This window comes from Electrona antarctica (assembly GCF_951216825.1).
Source record: "Electrona antarctica genome assembly, chromosome: 9".
Lineage (NCBI taxonomy): Eukaryota > Metazoa > Chordata > Actinopteri > Myctophiformes > Myctophidae > Electrona > Electrona antarctica.
The window spans coordinates 39,458,561-39,475,637 of record NC_136790.1 but is presented as its reverse complement, the minus strand read 5'-3'; the positions used below and the strand labels follow the sequence as shown (position 1 = coordinate 39,475,637).

General features: G+C 42.7%; 1 protein-coding gene across 1 annotated transcript in view; it reads left to right on the top strand.

Annotated features, from left to right (window-relative positions):
* The window catches only part of cacna1da (calcium channel, voltage-dependent, L type, alpha 1D subunit, a), a gene marked incomplete at both ends in the record, with an annotated part of 72,438 nt that overhangs the window by 11,954 nt on the left and 43,407 nt on the right, over positions 1-17,077 (top strand). The window contains 5 exons of the mRNA XM_079511415.1: positions 7,759-7,898; positions 12,816-13,024; positions 13,650-13,805; positions 14,060-14,256; positions 15,056-15,159. Coding sequence (XP_079367541.1) covers positions 7,759-7,898; positions 12,816-13,024; positions 13,650-13,805; positions 14,060-14,256; positions 15,056-15,159 — 806 coding nt within the window. The remainder of the gene's footprint in view (positions 1-7,758; positions 7,899-12,815; positions 13,025-13,649; positions 13,806-14,059; positions 14,257-15,055; positions 15,160-17,077) is intronic.

The window sequence follows — 17,077 nt, the reverse complement described above, 5'->3', positions numbered from 1 at the left end:
AGCGACCATTTGTCTTCATGTTGAGAAGGTGCCCTTGAGCAAGACTCCTCTGCTCCTGATAAGCATTAGACACATTAGCTGGTTTCTAATGCATTATATGAAAAGTGCATTCTGGGAGAAATTAAACCTGTATTGTAATTCACCTATAGCTAAGACCCGGCCTCTCCCACTTAGACACTCCCACTTGGACACTTTCCAGCCGGGGTCATTCCAATGTAAATATCATGGATTTTACACATTAAATACTGGTTCATTTTTGGAACTAGACCTTCAAAATCAACAAGGCCTGCCATATGCACTGGAAAAATATGTGTGTGGAATTTATTTTTTAAAACAATGTTTTATCATATAGGAAAACTATTGGTGGAGAGGTTTGCTACCCATGTTATGCTTAGCTGTGATTGGACCATAGCAGTTTGGGGAGGGGCTTAGCTATAGGTCAATTGTTGGAATGGTCATTGGTTTACTGCTGGACATAGTGTTACCCAAAATGTCATGCTGTGATCATCAGTGTGATCAATAACTGCTAATGTGTTAGATGTAGTAGTTAATTAACCGTGCTGTGATTGGCTTGATGTAGTGAAATATTGCAAAGCATTGGACAGGCATCCTTAAAACAGGCCTTTTGTTTTTTTTTATATTGTGTACTGTATATATTTGAATCCAAAGAAAAAGTGTTAATTTAACCCGCAAGAGTGTACGAATGTAACCAAATTTGTACACACTTGAGGCTTAAATTAACACTGATAACTTGACAGTGTAGGCAGTGGAGAAGCATTAAATGCTGCCATGGCCTATAACCCCCTGGCTTGCTGGGATGCAATGACTGATCTCTAGAGACAGGAGAAGAGAAGAGAGTTGACTAGAGAGGAAGAGGGCATGATGGGGGAGGGAGAGAACACCAGAGCGAGGTGGGAAAGTCCTATAGAAAATGGTATCACAAAGTCACTTTGACAGTCAGGAGATGTTGTCACACTGCTGATAATGGGTTCAGACATTGTATAGGTAGAAGGTTATCCTGCATGTTGGCTCAGGGATACTGTACATAGGAGGTTGTGTACTGTACATACAAATTGGACCCATGCTACCTTGTGTCTGGGTAGCTCAGCAGCACCTTTGAATCACAAGGTGTTCTGAACCGGGCACTGAACTGGGAGCTGCCCCATAGCGTATGAGTTAGCACAGCTTGGGTGAGTAAGATGTGCGGTAAGTACTGCAGGGAGCTGAGCCGATGGTGTGTGGCGTTCACCTCATATATATATGCTACTGCTATATCCATATCCATGCATGGTCTAGTTCCTTGTCAGGGGGATAGACCTCGTTACTCAGCTGATTCTGACAATAAGACACTTTTACTTGTTTAATTCAGAGTTAAATGAACACAAAGGATTTCACTGTCTGCTAGCATACTCTATTATGCTGTTCTTTTTTCCTGAAAGTAGTACAGACTATACAGTGGTCATACATTGATGTCATGCATCATGCATGATGTCACTTTGATTCATATGACTTTGGCCTGCTGCCACATGCTCAGCTGTGACTTATCAAACATGAGCTCATGATGAGAGCTCAGGTGGTCAAGACATTTAATGAACCCACCCTTTAGTATTCAGGATATTCCATATTCTAGATCTATGAGAAAGTATAGTACTACATACAGTACATACAGGAAGCAGGAGTGGCTCAGGGGTAGAGTGGCCGGTAGAGCAGCCGGAACGGAACCGTGAGGTTCCCAGTTCGATCCCGGGCTCCCCCAGAGTTAGTGCCCAAGTGTCCTTGAGCAAGACTCTGAACTCCTAATTGCTCCCAGTGTGCAGGTTGGTGCCTTGCATGGTTTCCCCTGCCATCTGTGTATGAATGGGTGAATGTAATGCACATCTTTATAAAGGCTAAGCACTTTGGATAAAAGCGCTACATAAATGCACCATATACATGCATACAATTTATATAACACTTTTCTAAATACTCAAAGTCGCTTTACGAAAACAAGAAATCAAACAAAATAAAAACTACTTTATTAGGATTAAAAACTAAGAACACAAAAAATAATAATTGTAGCATCGGGGAATTTGAATTAGGTAGGGAATGCTAGTCTGAAAAGGTGGGGTTTGTGTGGTTTTAAACGTGGCGATGGTGCATGGGGACAACTTTATTGTGAGCTAGGAGTGAGTTCCATAGGGAGGGGGCGGCAACTGAGGAAGCCCTGTCACCCCAGGTTCATTTCTTTGTCATGGACAAGGAAAGGTTGGCATCACCAGACCGGAGGGTGTGGGAAGGGGCGTGGCAGTGAAGGAGGTCAGAGAGGTAGGGGGAACTTAATTGTTAAGCGCCTTGCAGGTGGTGATCAGTATCTATTCTTCAATCTTTTCTTTGTTTGACTGGGAGCCAGTGCAGGTCATGGAGGACTGGTGTGACCTGGTCCCTGGATCAAGTTCTAAAGAGAAGTCAATTAAATTAACTATCAAAACTAACAATTACAATGTGTTACATTCTTAGGTCAGAATAACACGGATATGAACAGCTCTCCCCAAGCTTCAAACTAGAAACCAGAGGACACAAGCCTTGCGATTACATATAGGCTGGTGTTTTATTTACTGGGCATCCGCGTTAGAACATTGACTTCCAAACTATTGGTTCATATCATAGCCTGGAGCAAGAAAATGGACCAGATCACAACCAAAAGAAAATCTCCTAGATACTATTACAGGTACCTTATGGTACAGTATGCAATATTTGGCATTTTAACCGATAATCTTTATTCAAGCGAGCAATTTCAGTTCACCTGGCCTCATTCATAGAAAGACAAAAATCTGTGTGAGTCTATGAGATGAAGATATAACCCTGTGACAGGCCCGACTGTAACCAATAACCAATACTGGTTATATAACAGTATTGAGAGATAAATGAGGAAGCCAGGTCTACCTGTGAGGATGGTAGACCTGGTTTACCGTCCTGTGAGGATGGTAGACCTGGTGTACGGACGGTACACCAGGTCTACCTGTGAGGATGGTAGACCTGGTGTACGGACGGTACACCAGGTCTACCTGTGAGGATGGTAGACCTGGTGTACCGTCCTGTGAGGATGTTAGACCTGGTGTACCGTCCTGTGAGGATGGTAGACCTGGTGTACCGTCCTGTGAGGATGGTAGACCTGGTCTACCGTCCTGTGAGGATGGTAGACCTGGTGTACCGTCCTGTGAGGATGGTAGACCTGGTGTACCGTCCTGTGAGGATGGTAGACCTGGTGTACCGTCCTGTGAGGATGGTAGACCTGGTGTACCGCCCTGTGAGGATGGTAGACCTGGTGTACCGCCCTGTGAGGATGTTAGACCTGGTGTACCGTCCTGTGAGGATGTTAGACCTGGTGTACCGCCCTGTGAGGATGGTAGACCTGGTGTACCGTCCTGTGAGGATGGTAGACCTGGTGTACCGTCCTGTGAGGATGGTAGACCTGGTGTACCGTCCTGTGAGGATGGTAGACCTGGTGTACCGTCCTGTGCACGATCAGTAAATGATGACTTACATCCTGTCTTGGCATGCATGGCAGTACATTTAGCTTGCCTTCCTTGTTAGCCGTATTGACCAAGTTATTGTTTCCCCTATACTTGTCGCTCTCTCGTAATGTGTAATCTAGATGTGTATAAGCTATTGATAGTATTCACTGCTATCAGCAGCTATGCATCCACCCACTTATTGTACACTGTTTATTATGCATAATGCACATACTGTATAGCTACTGTATATGACAAAGGAACACACTACAGTAAGTCTATGCAAATAAACAGAGATGAGTCAGAGGTATATTTATGGTGTGCCTGTGCCCCAAAGGTCTTTGTTTTCTCTCTCTCACTCTCTCTCTCTCTCTCTCTCTCTCTCTCTCTCTCTCTCTCTCTCTGCCAGGGATAGCAAGTCAACCTTGCTGATGAATGAATACATGCCTGTTTATCGGAAATCATTTATTAAACTTGCATGCTTTCATGAGCAAGGATGTGGCTATTTTTATTCCTAGCTACTGTATCAATTTATTTAATTTGTAGCTAGGAAAGCCGAAGTCACAAGCCGACAGGCTATTACTACAGATTCACTATCACTATATACAGTAAAACATTTTTTTACCATACCCAGACACTAAAGTTGCAAAATGTAGTTTCCTGTTATTATAAAGCCACATGCACTGGATTATATTTAAATTCTGTCAGTGGATGTTTTGCACAAATATGCTGGCTACCTCTATGGCAGGGGTGTCCAAACTTCAAAGGGGGCCATATTAGAAAATATTAAAACACCCAAGGGCCAACTACATAATGTACCTTTGAATTTAAACGATTCTATTTAACCATCATCATCATCATCAATATTTCATATCAATGGTCTTTTGTCAGGTGTGTGCTGTGAACAAAAAGTGTATCTCAGCCTTTTTTCAGCCTGTGACATTACCAAATGTAACCAAGCAAGCAAGGTAAAAAAGAAAGAAATACAAGGAACAAGGAACACTGACAAATTATAGTCTGGGAAATACCCAGGTTTAAACTTGAATGTAAAAATGTCCCATACTGTTGGGCGGGCCGTTCCTAATACAATTCAGGTATGAAGCTGTTGGCCGTATACAATTCGTCCCAGGGCCGCAACTACTTTTCCAGAGAGACAGAGGCAATAAGTATATTTAAAGTAGTTCACGTAATATAAATTTGAGCCTTATTCCCACCGACAGATTATCACAGAGTTTTACCGTTGGTCATTTTGGCCTATAAACGCCTCTAAAATCATTCAGTTGTCACTCTGTCACTTTTCCTTCCATCTGTATGAATGTTACTGCTCTCTCTCTCCCTCTCTCTCTCTCTCTCTCTCTGCGGTCGGAGCATTCTCTGTGGAGATGCTGCAGCCGTAAGACTAACGCAACCTTTTACTTGAGTAACATAGAGCCATGTCATTCACACTAGGCTAAGTGCTCCTATAAATCCACATTAAACTGTTAACAACAAAACGAGCCCCGCGGCCCACAGTTTCCCTGCATCATGGTGTCTATAAGAGCAAGAGATTAAGGACTCCCTCAGGATGGGTGTGCATTCATGTACATGTCTTTTGTGTACTGTGCGTGCGTGCGTGCGTGCGTGCCTGTCTGTCTGTCTGTCTGTCTGTCTGTCTGTCTGTCTGTCTGTCTGTCTGTCTGTCTGTCTGTCTGTCTGTCTGTCTGTCTGTCTGTCTGTCTGTCTGTCTGTTTGTCTGTCTGTGTTACTGTGTCTGTGTGTATGAGAGAGAAAGGGAAATGCAGTTCTGTGTTTTATAGTGTGCATTGTCTGTAATATGAATGCATTGGGCTCCACATAATGTGAAGAGTTAAATGACTGTGTCTAATTGCATTCACTATTGACTTCCTCCATTATGCCCCCAGCCACGACAGTCATGTTTTACTGACATACAGCATATAATGGTAGATAATGCAAATGGATGGCAGACACAATGGCTACACAGCAGTGTTATAGAATGTTTAGCCTGACCCGCTCAGCCTCATGTATCATGAATGAAGAGGGCCGTGCTCCTGTTTCACGTGTCCGGCCTGGCCCAGAGCTGTCCTGAACAGCTGAGTCATGTAACTTATCATGCGTAGGTACACACACCTCTCACACCTGTCTCAGCACACAGCTGAACCCTTGTTGCAAACATGGAAAGACTTATAAAGAGAACTTCCTGGTTCACCCACCTACTGTTGACTGTTGATAACGCCCAAACTAGCTAGAACTGTACTATAAGTCCAAGCCAAATCTACAAATGCCTAGACAGTGATCATTTAGCTTCAGTGTGCCAGCAATAAACCATTAAACCACTTTCAACCTGGCATCCGTATTTTGGGCATGTCATACAAGCTCACAACCTGATATGTCCATGCTGGAACAAAATAACACCTAACTAGAGAACAGGCAAATGTTTGTGTTTGTGGCACCTCCTATTGGCAGTATGAAAGTGGCTTTGGAGGTGCGCTTTTGGTATGATTGCAAATTTGTGAAGGCAATTACAGCAAACGGTATGGAATGTATAACATCTGTGGCTAATTTGTTGTGTGTGTGTGTGTGTGTGTGTGTGTGCGCGTGCGTGCGTGCGTGCGTGCGTGCGTGCGTGCGTGCGTGTGTGTATTTTATGATTTGTGTCTTTTTTTTAAAAATTGTAAAACGGCAAACCGGTGAATCTTTGTTTGTCTTTGTGGTGATTAAGTTTCGGAAGGCATGATGCAGATTTAGCTCATTTGCTCAGGTTGGTTGGCACAGGGCCTACACAATGGTTTTGGACTGGCAGAGTATACTGAATACGGTAGTTTTTTATTTCTAGGGAAACAGAGATAATGCTCAAGGTTGTTATTTTGAGAGCGAATTGCCCCACAATATGAATACATTTTGATGATAGATTATGTTGATCATGGTAACTGTTATATTACATGCGAGGGTATGCAGCGAGTTTACGTGTGGTTCTTATGTGCGGTCTTCCATTACTTACGCACATAAGCGCCTCTCTCAAAACACGCCACGATGTAGCGTAACCACGCACCTAACTGGTCGGAGTGCCCTAGCAAATTAGCAATCGATGCCAGACCTAACCGATTTTTCCACGCAACTCCTTATAAGGCATTTGCAAATGAAGTGTGGGGCTGTGCTGTGTAGCCTACGGTCAGGCCGGCCTGACCTGTCAATAAAATAATGCTGTCAATTAAACTAGCTTTAAGCTGTGTTGTATTGGTAACTGTGACTGCACATACTCTTGCTGTACCCCATTTTTGCATGATCTAGCTACATCATTATTACACACACACACACACACACACACACACACACACACACACACACACACACACACACACACACACACACACACACACACACACACACACACACACACACACACACACACACACACACACACACACACACACACACAGGGATTCCATCAACTCCTTAGCCTATGCCAATAAGCTATACAGAATGCTGATTTGAAACAAAGCTAAAGTTTCTCATTGTAATTGCTGATGGATGTTTGTGTGTACATTGATTATCAAAGGGATCAATGCTGTATGTGATCAGGACACATGGAGTTTTATTGGACGGATATGCTGATACACTGTTTCATATTGGGCCTTGATTGGGCTGTTATAAAGAGCAAAATCCATGTGTTATGTTGATCAACTGGATTAACAAGAGTCACCCTGTTGGCCCTCAGATTCAGATAGACACGCCTGGATGGATAATCCCAACACACACTGAGTGTGTGCTGTGTACAGAATGAGTCTTGATTGTTTTGTAATTACAGCCATCAATGTGATTGATGTTTATGTAGTGAGTGTCACTTTAGTTGGTTTTCCTATACATCTCTCCCATTTCTTTGTTCATTTCTCCCATTGTCTCTCAGGTTATGTAGTGAACTCCCTATTGAAAACATTTCAACGTCTGACTGCTTAATAAATCAAGAATGTGATTGGTGTAACTCCACGTGTGGGTTGTTAAGTTTAATATAAGATTTGTATGTTTGGCCTGGGCCGTGGCTCAGCGGTCCAGGCACCTTGGCTGGTAATCCAGCCTGGCAGTGTGCCGTGGGTTCGACTCCTGAACCCGACGGCCTTTACTGCATGTCACCCCCCCCATCTCTCTCCCCAGTTCCTGTCAGCATACTGTCTGTCCCTCCATAAAAAAAATAAAAAAAATAAAAGGATTTGTATGTTTTTGTCATCATAATATTGCAACTCACCTCTCTTTTCTTGGTATGTGTCTCCAGGAAACAGTTGAGTATGCCTTCCTCATCATATTTACAATTGAGACCGGTCTGAAGATCGTTGCCTATGGCTTGGTGATGCACCAGAATGCTTACGTGAGAAATGGCTGGAACATGCTGGATTTTGTCATTGTCGTTATTGGGTAAGTTGCAATGTTCATTTATTGTTACTTTGTTTATATTCATTTGGTTTGGTTTGATAAGACTTGGTAAATATTCAATTCTTATGATAAAATTGTATGTAGGAGTGCAACAGTTATCAAATAAAATAGCAGATCTCACAACAATACAATCTCACAAGTCACAACATGTCACATCCTGTTGTGAGCTTGTAGATCGGCTATTTTATATTTTATGCAACACTGTTGTACAACAAAGTATTAAACAAATCACCATTATCTCTCCCTAAGCTCCTCAACATGTTTAAAGGACACTTGAATTTGAGAGCAGTGAACACAATTACCACGTCTTTAGAACCCTGGGAAGCGGGTGGGGGGTGTTCTTTAACCAAGTGGGTCAATTGGGGGGGTCTGTGTGTGTGTTCATGGACCACGTCAAGAGTTCTTATTCTAGTTCAGGATTAGGATTTGCACTGGGATGTCTCTTTGACAGTTGCAATGTACAGTATTACTAGACGCAGGCAGATTGTGTTTAAGTTCAAGTTGTTTAAGCCTTTTCTACACAGAAAAATCCTCAGTGTTAATTTAACTCTGAGGGTGTACAAAGGGACTCGTAAGGGTCCATTTGGTTACATTTGTACAATCAATTTTTTTTTAGATGACCGCAATTATTTTTGCATAATCATCAATTTTTTTTCCATGTCGGACGTTTTCTTACATTTTCAAACATTCTGTTGGAAAATGTTTCAAACATTCTGTTGGAAAATGTTTCAAACATTTTGTTGGAAAATGTTGAAAATGTCACTGTTAGGCGGGTTTCTGAACGGTCCACAGCCCTCTGAGAAACATCTTACCATAGTTATTATAATTGAATTATATGAAGATGGGTCGAAGATCGGTGAAGTTACTTAGTAACTTAGTAAAAGAAGCAATACCACAACATAGTCAAGTCAAAGGCCTGTGTTCAAAATTCAACTTCAGTAAAAGTACAAAAGTATTGCCATCAATATACTTTAAGTGCCAAAAGTAAAAGTAATCAATTCTTTTTCCCCCCCATACTTTCTTTTTTTCTTTTTAATTGCTGATCTGAGCTTGGAGATCGGGTATTTTCAAATAGCTTATGCATAAATATAAGTGCTTATAAGGGCTTAAGTAGTAATGTTTTTGTAATATAATGAGTAGAAGTAAAAGAAAAAAATATATTTTTATTTAAGTACAGTAATTAGTAGATGTACTTAGTTACTTTCCACCACTGCTACACCAACAATCTATGACCCAGAAAAGACAGAGAGAATAAATCAGAGCCACCACTGGTGTGAGTCACCATCTCCTATCCAACCCTCCCTCCTTTATTAGTACAGTCTACTCTTTTCTCCCTCACTGTCGTATCCTCACACTCTATCTCGCTGTGTTTTGTTTTTGAGTGGTGCAGCCACTCCATTGCCCAGCAATGTGTGTCCCTGGCTGCGGTCCCTGGCTGGGTCCGTCTGAGCACGGAAATAGCGTTTTGTCACCACCAAAGTGTCACTGTTGCGCAGCCTAACACACACACACACACACACACACACACACACACACACACAGACAGACAGACAGACAGACAGACAGACAGACAGACAGACAGACAGACAGACAGACAGACAGACAAGACAGTAATAGTACAGTACAGTACAGTACAGTACAGTACAGTACAGTACAGTACAGTACAGTACAGTACAGTACAGTACAGTACAGTACAGTACATGTCAGTACAGTCCAGTACAGTACAGCACCACTCAGTTCAGACAGGTCTGAATTTATTATATCACTACTATGACATTTCATTATTTCCATTACATTCCATCCTCTCAAATTGTTATATTTCATGCTTTCCCCTTCTCACTCCCCCTTCATTATTACACTCTACCCCCCCCCCCCCCCCCCCCCCCCCACACACACACACACACACACACACACACATTTGTGAGTGTGTGTGTTTTGTGGAATCTTTTACGATTGTTTTTTTTGTTTGTTTTTAGTTTTTTTGCTATTTTTAAAGATGAGCTGAAATGAAAAATAAAATGTTCACGCTCTTCTCGACTAGAGCATATCTGTGTTCATAATGCGGATATATAATTATCAATAGTTGCCAAGAAATAATTGGGGAACAAAGAAAATCAATTACTTCCTGTTAAGCAAAAACATAATGTGTGATAACACCAGCAAGCCCCTATGAATAATCATAAATCATGATGGACGGTGCATTACAAACATGGTTATTTAAACGTAAGCACTGCAGTATACTAAAATATGTATCTGTAAACATTTGAGGAGAGAAATAGGTTTGCAGTAAGTAACATATATGTGCCTCTGCACTGCCTCTCTCTCTGCCTCGTGGTATGTGAGTGAGTGCCGGCACAAGACAGAGATCCCATAGCCTGAGGGGACAGGACAATTTGCTGAGACTGTGATTGGCACAACCAGTCAATGTTTTATGAGGAAACACAATGAAGGTTGCAAAAAAGCAATTTCAGCTGGACTTCAACCCTAAACCTTAAAGCATGAGTTACACTTGGTTGTGTGCCGGCATTGTTGCTGATCTACAAGCTCACAAACTTCGTGCTGCAACACATTGTGAGCTTGTAGATCAGCTGTTTTTGGGTGCAAGATACCAGTGCGCAACTAAGTAGAAAAATAACTCTAACCCTAACCCCTGACCTCTACAGTAAATGACGCACGCACGCACGCACGCACGCACGCACGCACGCACGCACGCACTCACACACGCACGCACGCACACAAACAAACACTGTGACAAATCCACACACACATTCCCTGCACATGCACCCTCTCCTCTGGTTATCTCCTTTTTATCAGTGGCTTATTCGTTCTCCTCTGTCACTTCCCTCTCCTCTAATATACACACAGTCCAGTGGATAGCTAGGTCACATCTCTAGCTGCATGTATACATGCAGCATGCAGGGCTGATCTTGACTTTCATGCAGTTACATTTCTGGCTGAGGCTACATGTATGCAGCACGCAGGGCTGATCTTCCATGCAGTCACATCTCTTGCTGCATGTATGCAGTGTGCAGGGCTGATCTTCCATGCAGTCGCATCTCTGGCTGCATGTATGCAGTGTGCAGGGCTGATCTGCAGTCACATCTCTTGCTGCATGTATGCAGTGTGCAGGGCTGATCTGCAGTCACATCTCTTGCTGCATGTATGCAGTGTGCAGGGCTGATCTTCCATGCAGTCACATCTCTTGCTGCATGTATGCAGTGTGCAGGGCTGATCTTCCATGCAGTCGCATCTCTTGCTGCATGTATGCAGTGTACAGGGCTGATCTTCCATGCAGTCGCATCTCTGGCTGCATGTATGCAGTGTACAGGGCTGATCTTCCATGCAGTCACATCTCTTGCTGCATGTATGCAGTGTACAGGGCTGATCTTCCATGCAGTCGCATCTCTGGCTGCATGTATGCAGTGTGCAGGGCTGATCTTCCAGGCAGTCACATCTCTTGCTGCATGTATGCAGTGTGCAGGGCTGATCTTCCATGCAGTCACATCTCTTGCTGCATGTATGCAGTGTGCAGGGCTGATCATCCATATGCAGACATGTCTCCTCCTGCAATGAGAGACTGCTGCTGTTAAATCACTTTGAACTACACTAACATAATCCTGTCAATGTCTAATATAGCTGTATGCATAGATGCATGTCGGTGATATACTGTAGCTCTGAAATGGGAACATAGTAATTTATTGTAGAATGTAGTTTGTCGGGGCCACATCTTCCTTTATTATATTGTTTTATATATAATTTAATAAATATATATAATTTTGCAATTGTGTGTTTGCATATGGTTTTGTATTTTATTTTTTACGTAAAAAAAAAGAAAACAGGAACCAGGAAAACAGGGACATTTCCCTACAATCTCACAAGACGTTGCAATGAGTTGTGAGCTTTTGACAAAATTAGACACATTTTTCATTTACACAAATAGGCGATGCCATCGTAAATGTGGTTCTGACCAGAAGAAGCTGTAAATCATATCCCCACCTCCGATAAAAAATTACTGACCTGAGCAGGAATACCAAAATTCGAGGCAAACCTAACCCATGGACCCTCCCAGCAAATCGAACCATGCTTGATAGTACAGTATCCCCCACCCAGCCTCTATTGACAGCTCTATTCAGTCCCTTTAAGCAAAGCTTTGATGTGATGTGCTGAGATGATTTTACCTCCTGGCTAGGTGAGGAAAGTCTAACCGAGTGTAATTAAGTGTTCTCTTTTATGGCAAGAGGGTTACTCCTGCGCTTTTACTGTGATTTCGCATTTACTATAGCTATAGCAGTAGCATTATATTATTTTAGTATATGTTATGGAGTTAATCATTCAGTGTTGATATATTTATAAAATACACAGAGAGCATACTAAGAGGAAAGGCAGGCTTCAGAACAATGTTACATTTGCATTATGCTGTATGTAAAATTGGCTCTATAAACTGTACAGTTACACCCTCTATGCTTGGCCACTCTAACTGGGAATGAAAATGTTAATCTAAAGGTTATGATACATAGGCATTTTTCAAGGCAATGCAGATCAGCAATTTTGCTTGCAGCACGATTTGAATTGGCAAATTCAGCAAAATCAATATAGAGAACACAGTGGGACAACACAACAGAAGTATAATGAAATACTGCTGATTACAATTCCTAGGAACATTGCCAGTTTACATTGCATCAAAAAGGTTAAGGAGGTATCATGGCCTAAAAATTAAATCAGCTTTGCTCAAAATCAAATCATTGCTTTTCATCATAGCTCTACCGCAAAATATGTTTTTTGAAAAATATTCCACAAGAACCAGCAAAGAAATTGGTTGTCCTTGGTGTGCTAATGACACATGTGTTGACATCCTCTCTCTTCTCTCTTTTTGTCTTGTCTGTTTTGTTTTGTTTACAGGCTGTTCAGTGTTGTCTTAGAGGTTTTGACCTCATCCAAAGATGATAAGGTAGAAGCTGCTGCCGCCGCCGCCGCCGCCGCTGCTGCTGCTATGCCCACGGAGCACCACCCACACGGCCATCATGGGGGCAAGCCAGGTGGATTTGATGTTAAAGCCCTCCGAGCCTTCCGTGTGCTGCGCCCCCTGAGGCTGGTCTCAGGAGTACCCAGTAAGTGTCACTATTGTCCCAGTCATTCCTGAATGAAACCTCTACTCTACTCAGTGTTCATTTAATAGATCCTACGGGTCAATTTTTACACTCTTTAAATGAACACTGTTTGGTTTTTTTTTGTTTTTTTATTTAAAAGAATATTGAATTATTTATTTATTCATGCATTCCTGTGTACTGACAACTCCAAATTCTAATGCCAAAGCTTTATGGAAAATGGCTTACATCTATTTGTTGCCCTCTTGTTTTCATATTTATCATTTTTTCCTTGCTGTTATTTGCAGCATGAACGGCTTCACATGAGTCCATATGGCCCCATGTGCAGTCCCTGAGGAATGTTCTCTCAGAACAGAGAACATGTCTAAATCAATGCCTCAGAGACATGAGCTCTGGGCTGTGTAGGCAGAACATGCTTATGACACACTTCTGTATTATACACTGTACTATACTCATTTATACAGTACAAAAATGTTAATGCATTTAAACATTGATAGACTGATTGGTTTGATTCACGTACCCTGATGACCTGTCTGTATTAATTGCTTATTAATATGTACACAAACCTGTGGTTAAATACCATACGCTGTCTAAGCATAGGCGTGCGTGTGTTTTCCTTCCTGCTTAGGTTTACAGGTGGTGTTGAACTCCATCATTAAAGCCATGGTCCCTCTTCTTCACATTGCCCTCCTGGTCCTGTTTGTCATCATCATCTATGCTATTATTGGTCTGGAGCTGTTCATCGGCAAAATGCACGCTACCTGCTTCCATATGGTTGGCTCAGGTACGCCCATCTGTACACTGCCCTGCCTGATTACACTACACTACAGCTGTGTGGTGGTTGTTGTTTTTTTCAGCGTTCTCACATATTAAAATAACAGAATTTTAGTGTGAATGTAATTGTTATTGCCCATAAGTAGCCACAACTGACCAGATACGACTGGTTCACCAACAACACACGATTCATAAATGGTTGCCTTCCACCATCCCTCTGGTTCATGAAATTGTTGTCTGTGATGTATTTTCTCTCGGCTTTAGTGATGTCACCGGAGGATGATCCAGCTCCGTGTGCAGTCAATGGGCATGGGCGCACGTGCACCATCAATGGCACCCGGTGCATGGAGGGCTGGCATGGTCCCAATTGGGGCATCACCAACTTCGACAACTTCATGTTCGCCATGTTGACGGTGTTCCAATGTATCACCATGGAGGGCTGGACAGACGTGCTCTACTGGGTGAATGCCTGCCCTCAATAGCTCATGACCTCACGCATGCCTGTGATTCACATGTTTTATACAGTAGATCAGACAAAAGGCTGGGATGGGGACTGACATTCTGACAGTTGAAGCTTTTGTTAAATTTAGATCTTTCTAGGTCACATTACTTTCTATTCCTGTCTGATATGACTGGTTGATTGAATCCACTCAACAGCCAGAGACAGTCCCCCCCCCCCCCCCCCCCCCCCCCCCCACACACACACACACCACACAGTGGTTCCCAAACTTTTTCATGTCAAGGTCCCCCAAATTGACACTAATTAGCCTGCGGACCCCCATTTGAAAAGATCTGCCAGGGAGCACCATAAGAGAAGATTCTTACGGCTCTAGCAGTGATTCTCAACCCGTTTAATTTCAAGGACCCCCAGTTTGACATGCATTAGGCTACAGACCCCCATTTAATGGCATTTATATCTCTAGGACCACCAATTTATATTGTAAAATCAATGTTAATTTAATTCTGAGAGTGTACAAATGGAACCAAATTGACCCGTTAGGGTCCATTTGTACACTCAGAGTTACAGACCCATAAGGGTCCATTTGGTTCCAAACTATCATTTAGCTGGGGACCCCCTGGAACTCCCTCAAGGACCCCTGGGGGTCCTCGGACCCCACTTTGGGAACCACTGCTCTCAAAGGCATGCTACTTTTGTTTCTCTAACTTGTTTTTCTGAATTTAATATTATTCTCTTCTTCTTTCTTCTTCTTTTTTTCTTCTGTCTTTCGTTCCTTCCATCTTCTCTGTGTTTTCCTTCAGATGAATGATGCTATGGGCTTTGAGCTTCCGTGGGTGTACTTTGTCAGTCTTGTGATCTTCGGCTCCTTTTTCGTTCTTAACCTGGTTTTGGGTGTGTTGAGCGGGTAAGCACCTTGTTGTCCACGCAGACAGAGACCTTCTGTTGGGTTCTCTGTCTCTGTATGTGTTGCTGTATGTTAACCGGCTGCTCTGGGCTCCTGCAGGTCAATGACGCTATGGGCTTTGGGACACCTGCAGTCTTTTTTGTTACCCTGATCATACTGGGCTCTTTTTTCGTGCTTAACCTTGTGTTGGGCGTGCTAAGTGGGTAAGAGGTCATTTTATTTGAGTGCTTTGCTATGCTGTGCGGTAAAATCTTCAGTTACAAATGGATAGCACTGAGGATTTTACTCTGTGTGTGATATGTGATGCTGTGTGTTGCAAACTAATGGTCTGAGCCCCAAAAATATCATTCAGATTGGCTCACATTCTGGAAACCTGACATGCCTAAATGCTTGCAGTGTGAGAAATCCTTTCTAATCATTTGACGCAAAATTCTGAAGTCTGAGACGGCAGTCAGGTTGCTTAAGAGAGTGTTGGCTATTGTTTCTTAGGCCGGCTTCTTTGACCTTTGTTGGCTCTCCACTATCGTGTCCTCTCCACGGCAACTGCAAAGTGATCTGTCTCTCCCCCGCCCGGTCCATAACCCAACCAACCTCCTGAGAGAGAAATTAATCTTATTCCTCGCCCTTCACCCCCTCTGCACTCCTACTGTAAGCCCTTCCAAACGGCGGTTTCCCACTAGCTGTAGGAGTGGGGGTGGTGTATGATTGTAGAATTAATGCTCGATGGCTGACCTGCTATAGTATAGCCTGGATTTTAAAAGGCGATGGAAAAGTCAGCAAGGTTACCTCCCTATTTAAGGCAAAAGTTCAAAATTTCAAAATTATTCAAAAACGTTCCATTTTATTCTGTTTCTCTTCGTTTTCTTTTCTATTCTTAGAAAAGAAAATAGCAGATCTACAAAAGCTAGGCATTGCGATTCAGCACGTTGTGAGCATGTAGATCGGCTATTTTCGCTATGCACAGACATGAACAACACAGCAAACAAAGGACAGTATACACTCCTCTTGGCATAATGAATGAAGTATATAGATATAGCTTAGCTACAGTCTTTCCATCAAGTTATTTCTTCTTCTTGAGAGCTTCTCTACAGAACACTAGCAATCCATATTTTCTCATACTGTAAATACATATTCAAAGCTGAATTATGCTGAACACTGCACTAGATCTGTACATGTGTTGTCAGTGAAAGGAGCACACCTCCCTCCAGTGGTTAAGGGTTAGAAAAACACACCGATGATCAGACCCAGTGAACTATGGAATAGTAATCTGCAGTATGCCAATAAGATAAGTTAAGGTCAGACAGAAATATGAATGAAGAACAATGTAAAAGTTGACTCATTCTAATGGACTAGTGTTCATTTATCTGTGTGACATTGGTGTTTGCTGTTGCAGTATTGTGTTTTTCTTTTTTGTGTGCATTTGTGTGTGTGTGTGTGTGTGTGTGTGTGTGTGCGTGCGTGCGCGTGCGTGCGTGCGTGCGTGCGTGCGTGCGTGCGTGCGTGCGTGCGTGCGTGCGTGCGTGTGTGTGTGTGTGTGCGTGTGAGCACGCCCACGCCCGTGTTTGTGTACGCACGTGTGTGTATATGTGCTAGCCGATATTGTGCCGATATTGTGTGGATAACTATGGGTGCTTTACAAAATATTGAGACAATGAGATTTTTGCTTAATAATCATCAGTAATGGCTACAGTATTATTACATCTGCAAATAAGGTATAATAATAATGAAATTCCCAGGTGATATCTAGTCTCATATCACGTTATCAATATAATATCAATATATTGCCCACCCCCTCATGCAGTGTACCTTAATGTGTGTGTGTGTGTGTGTGTGTGTGTGTGTGTGTGTGTGTGTGTGTGTGTGTGTGTGTGTGTGTGTGTGTGTGTGCGTGCGTGCGTGTTTGTGCGCGTGCGTGTGC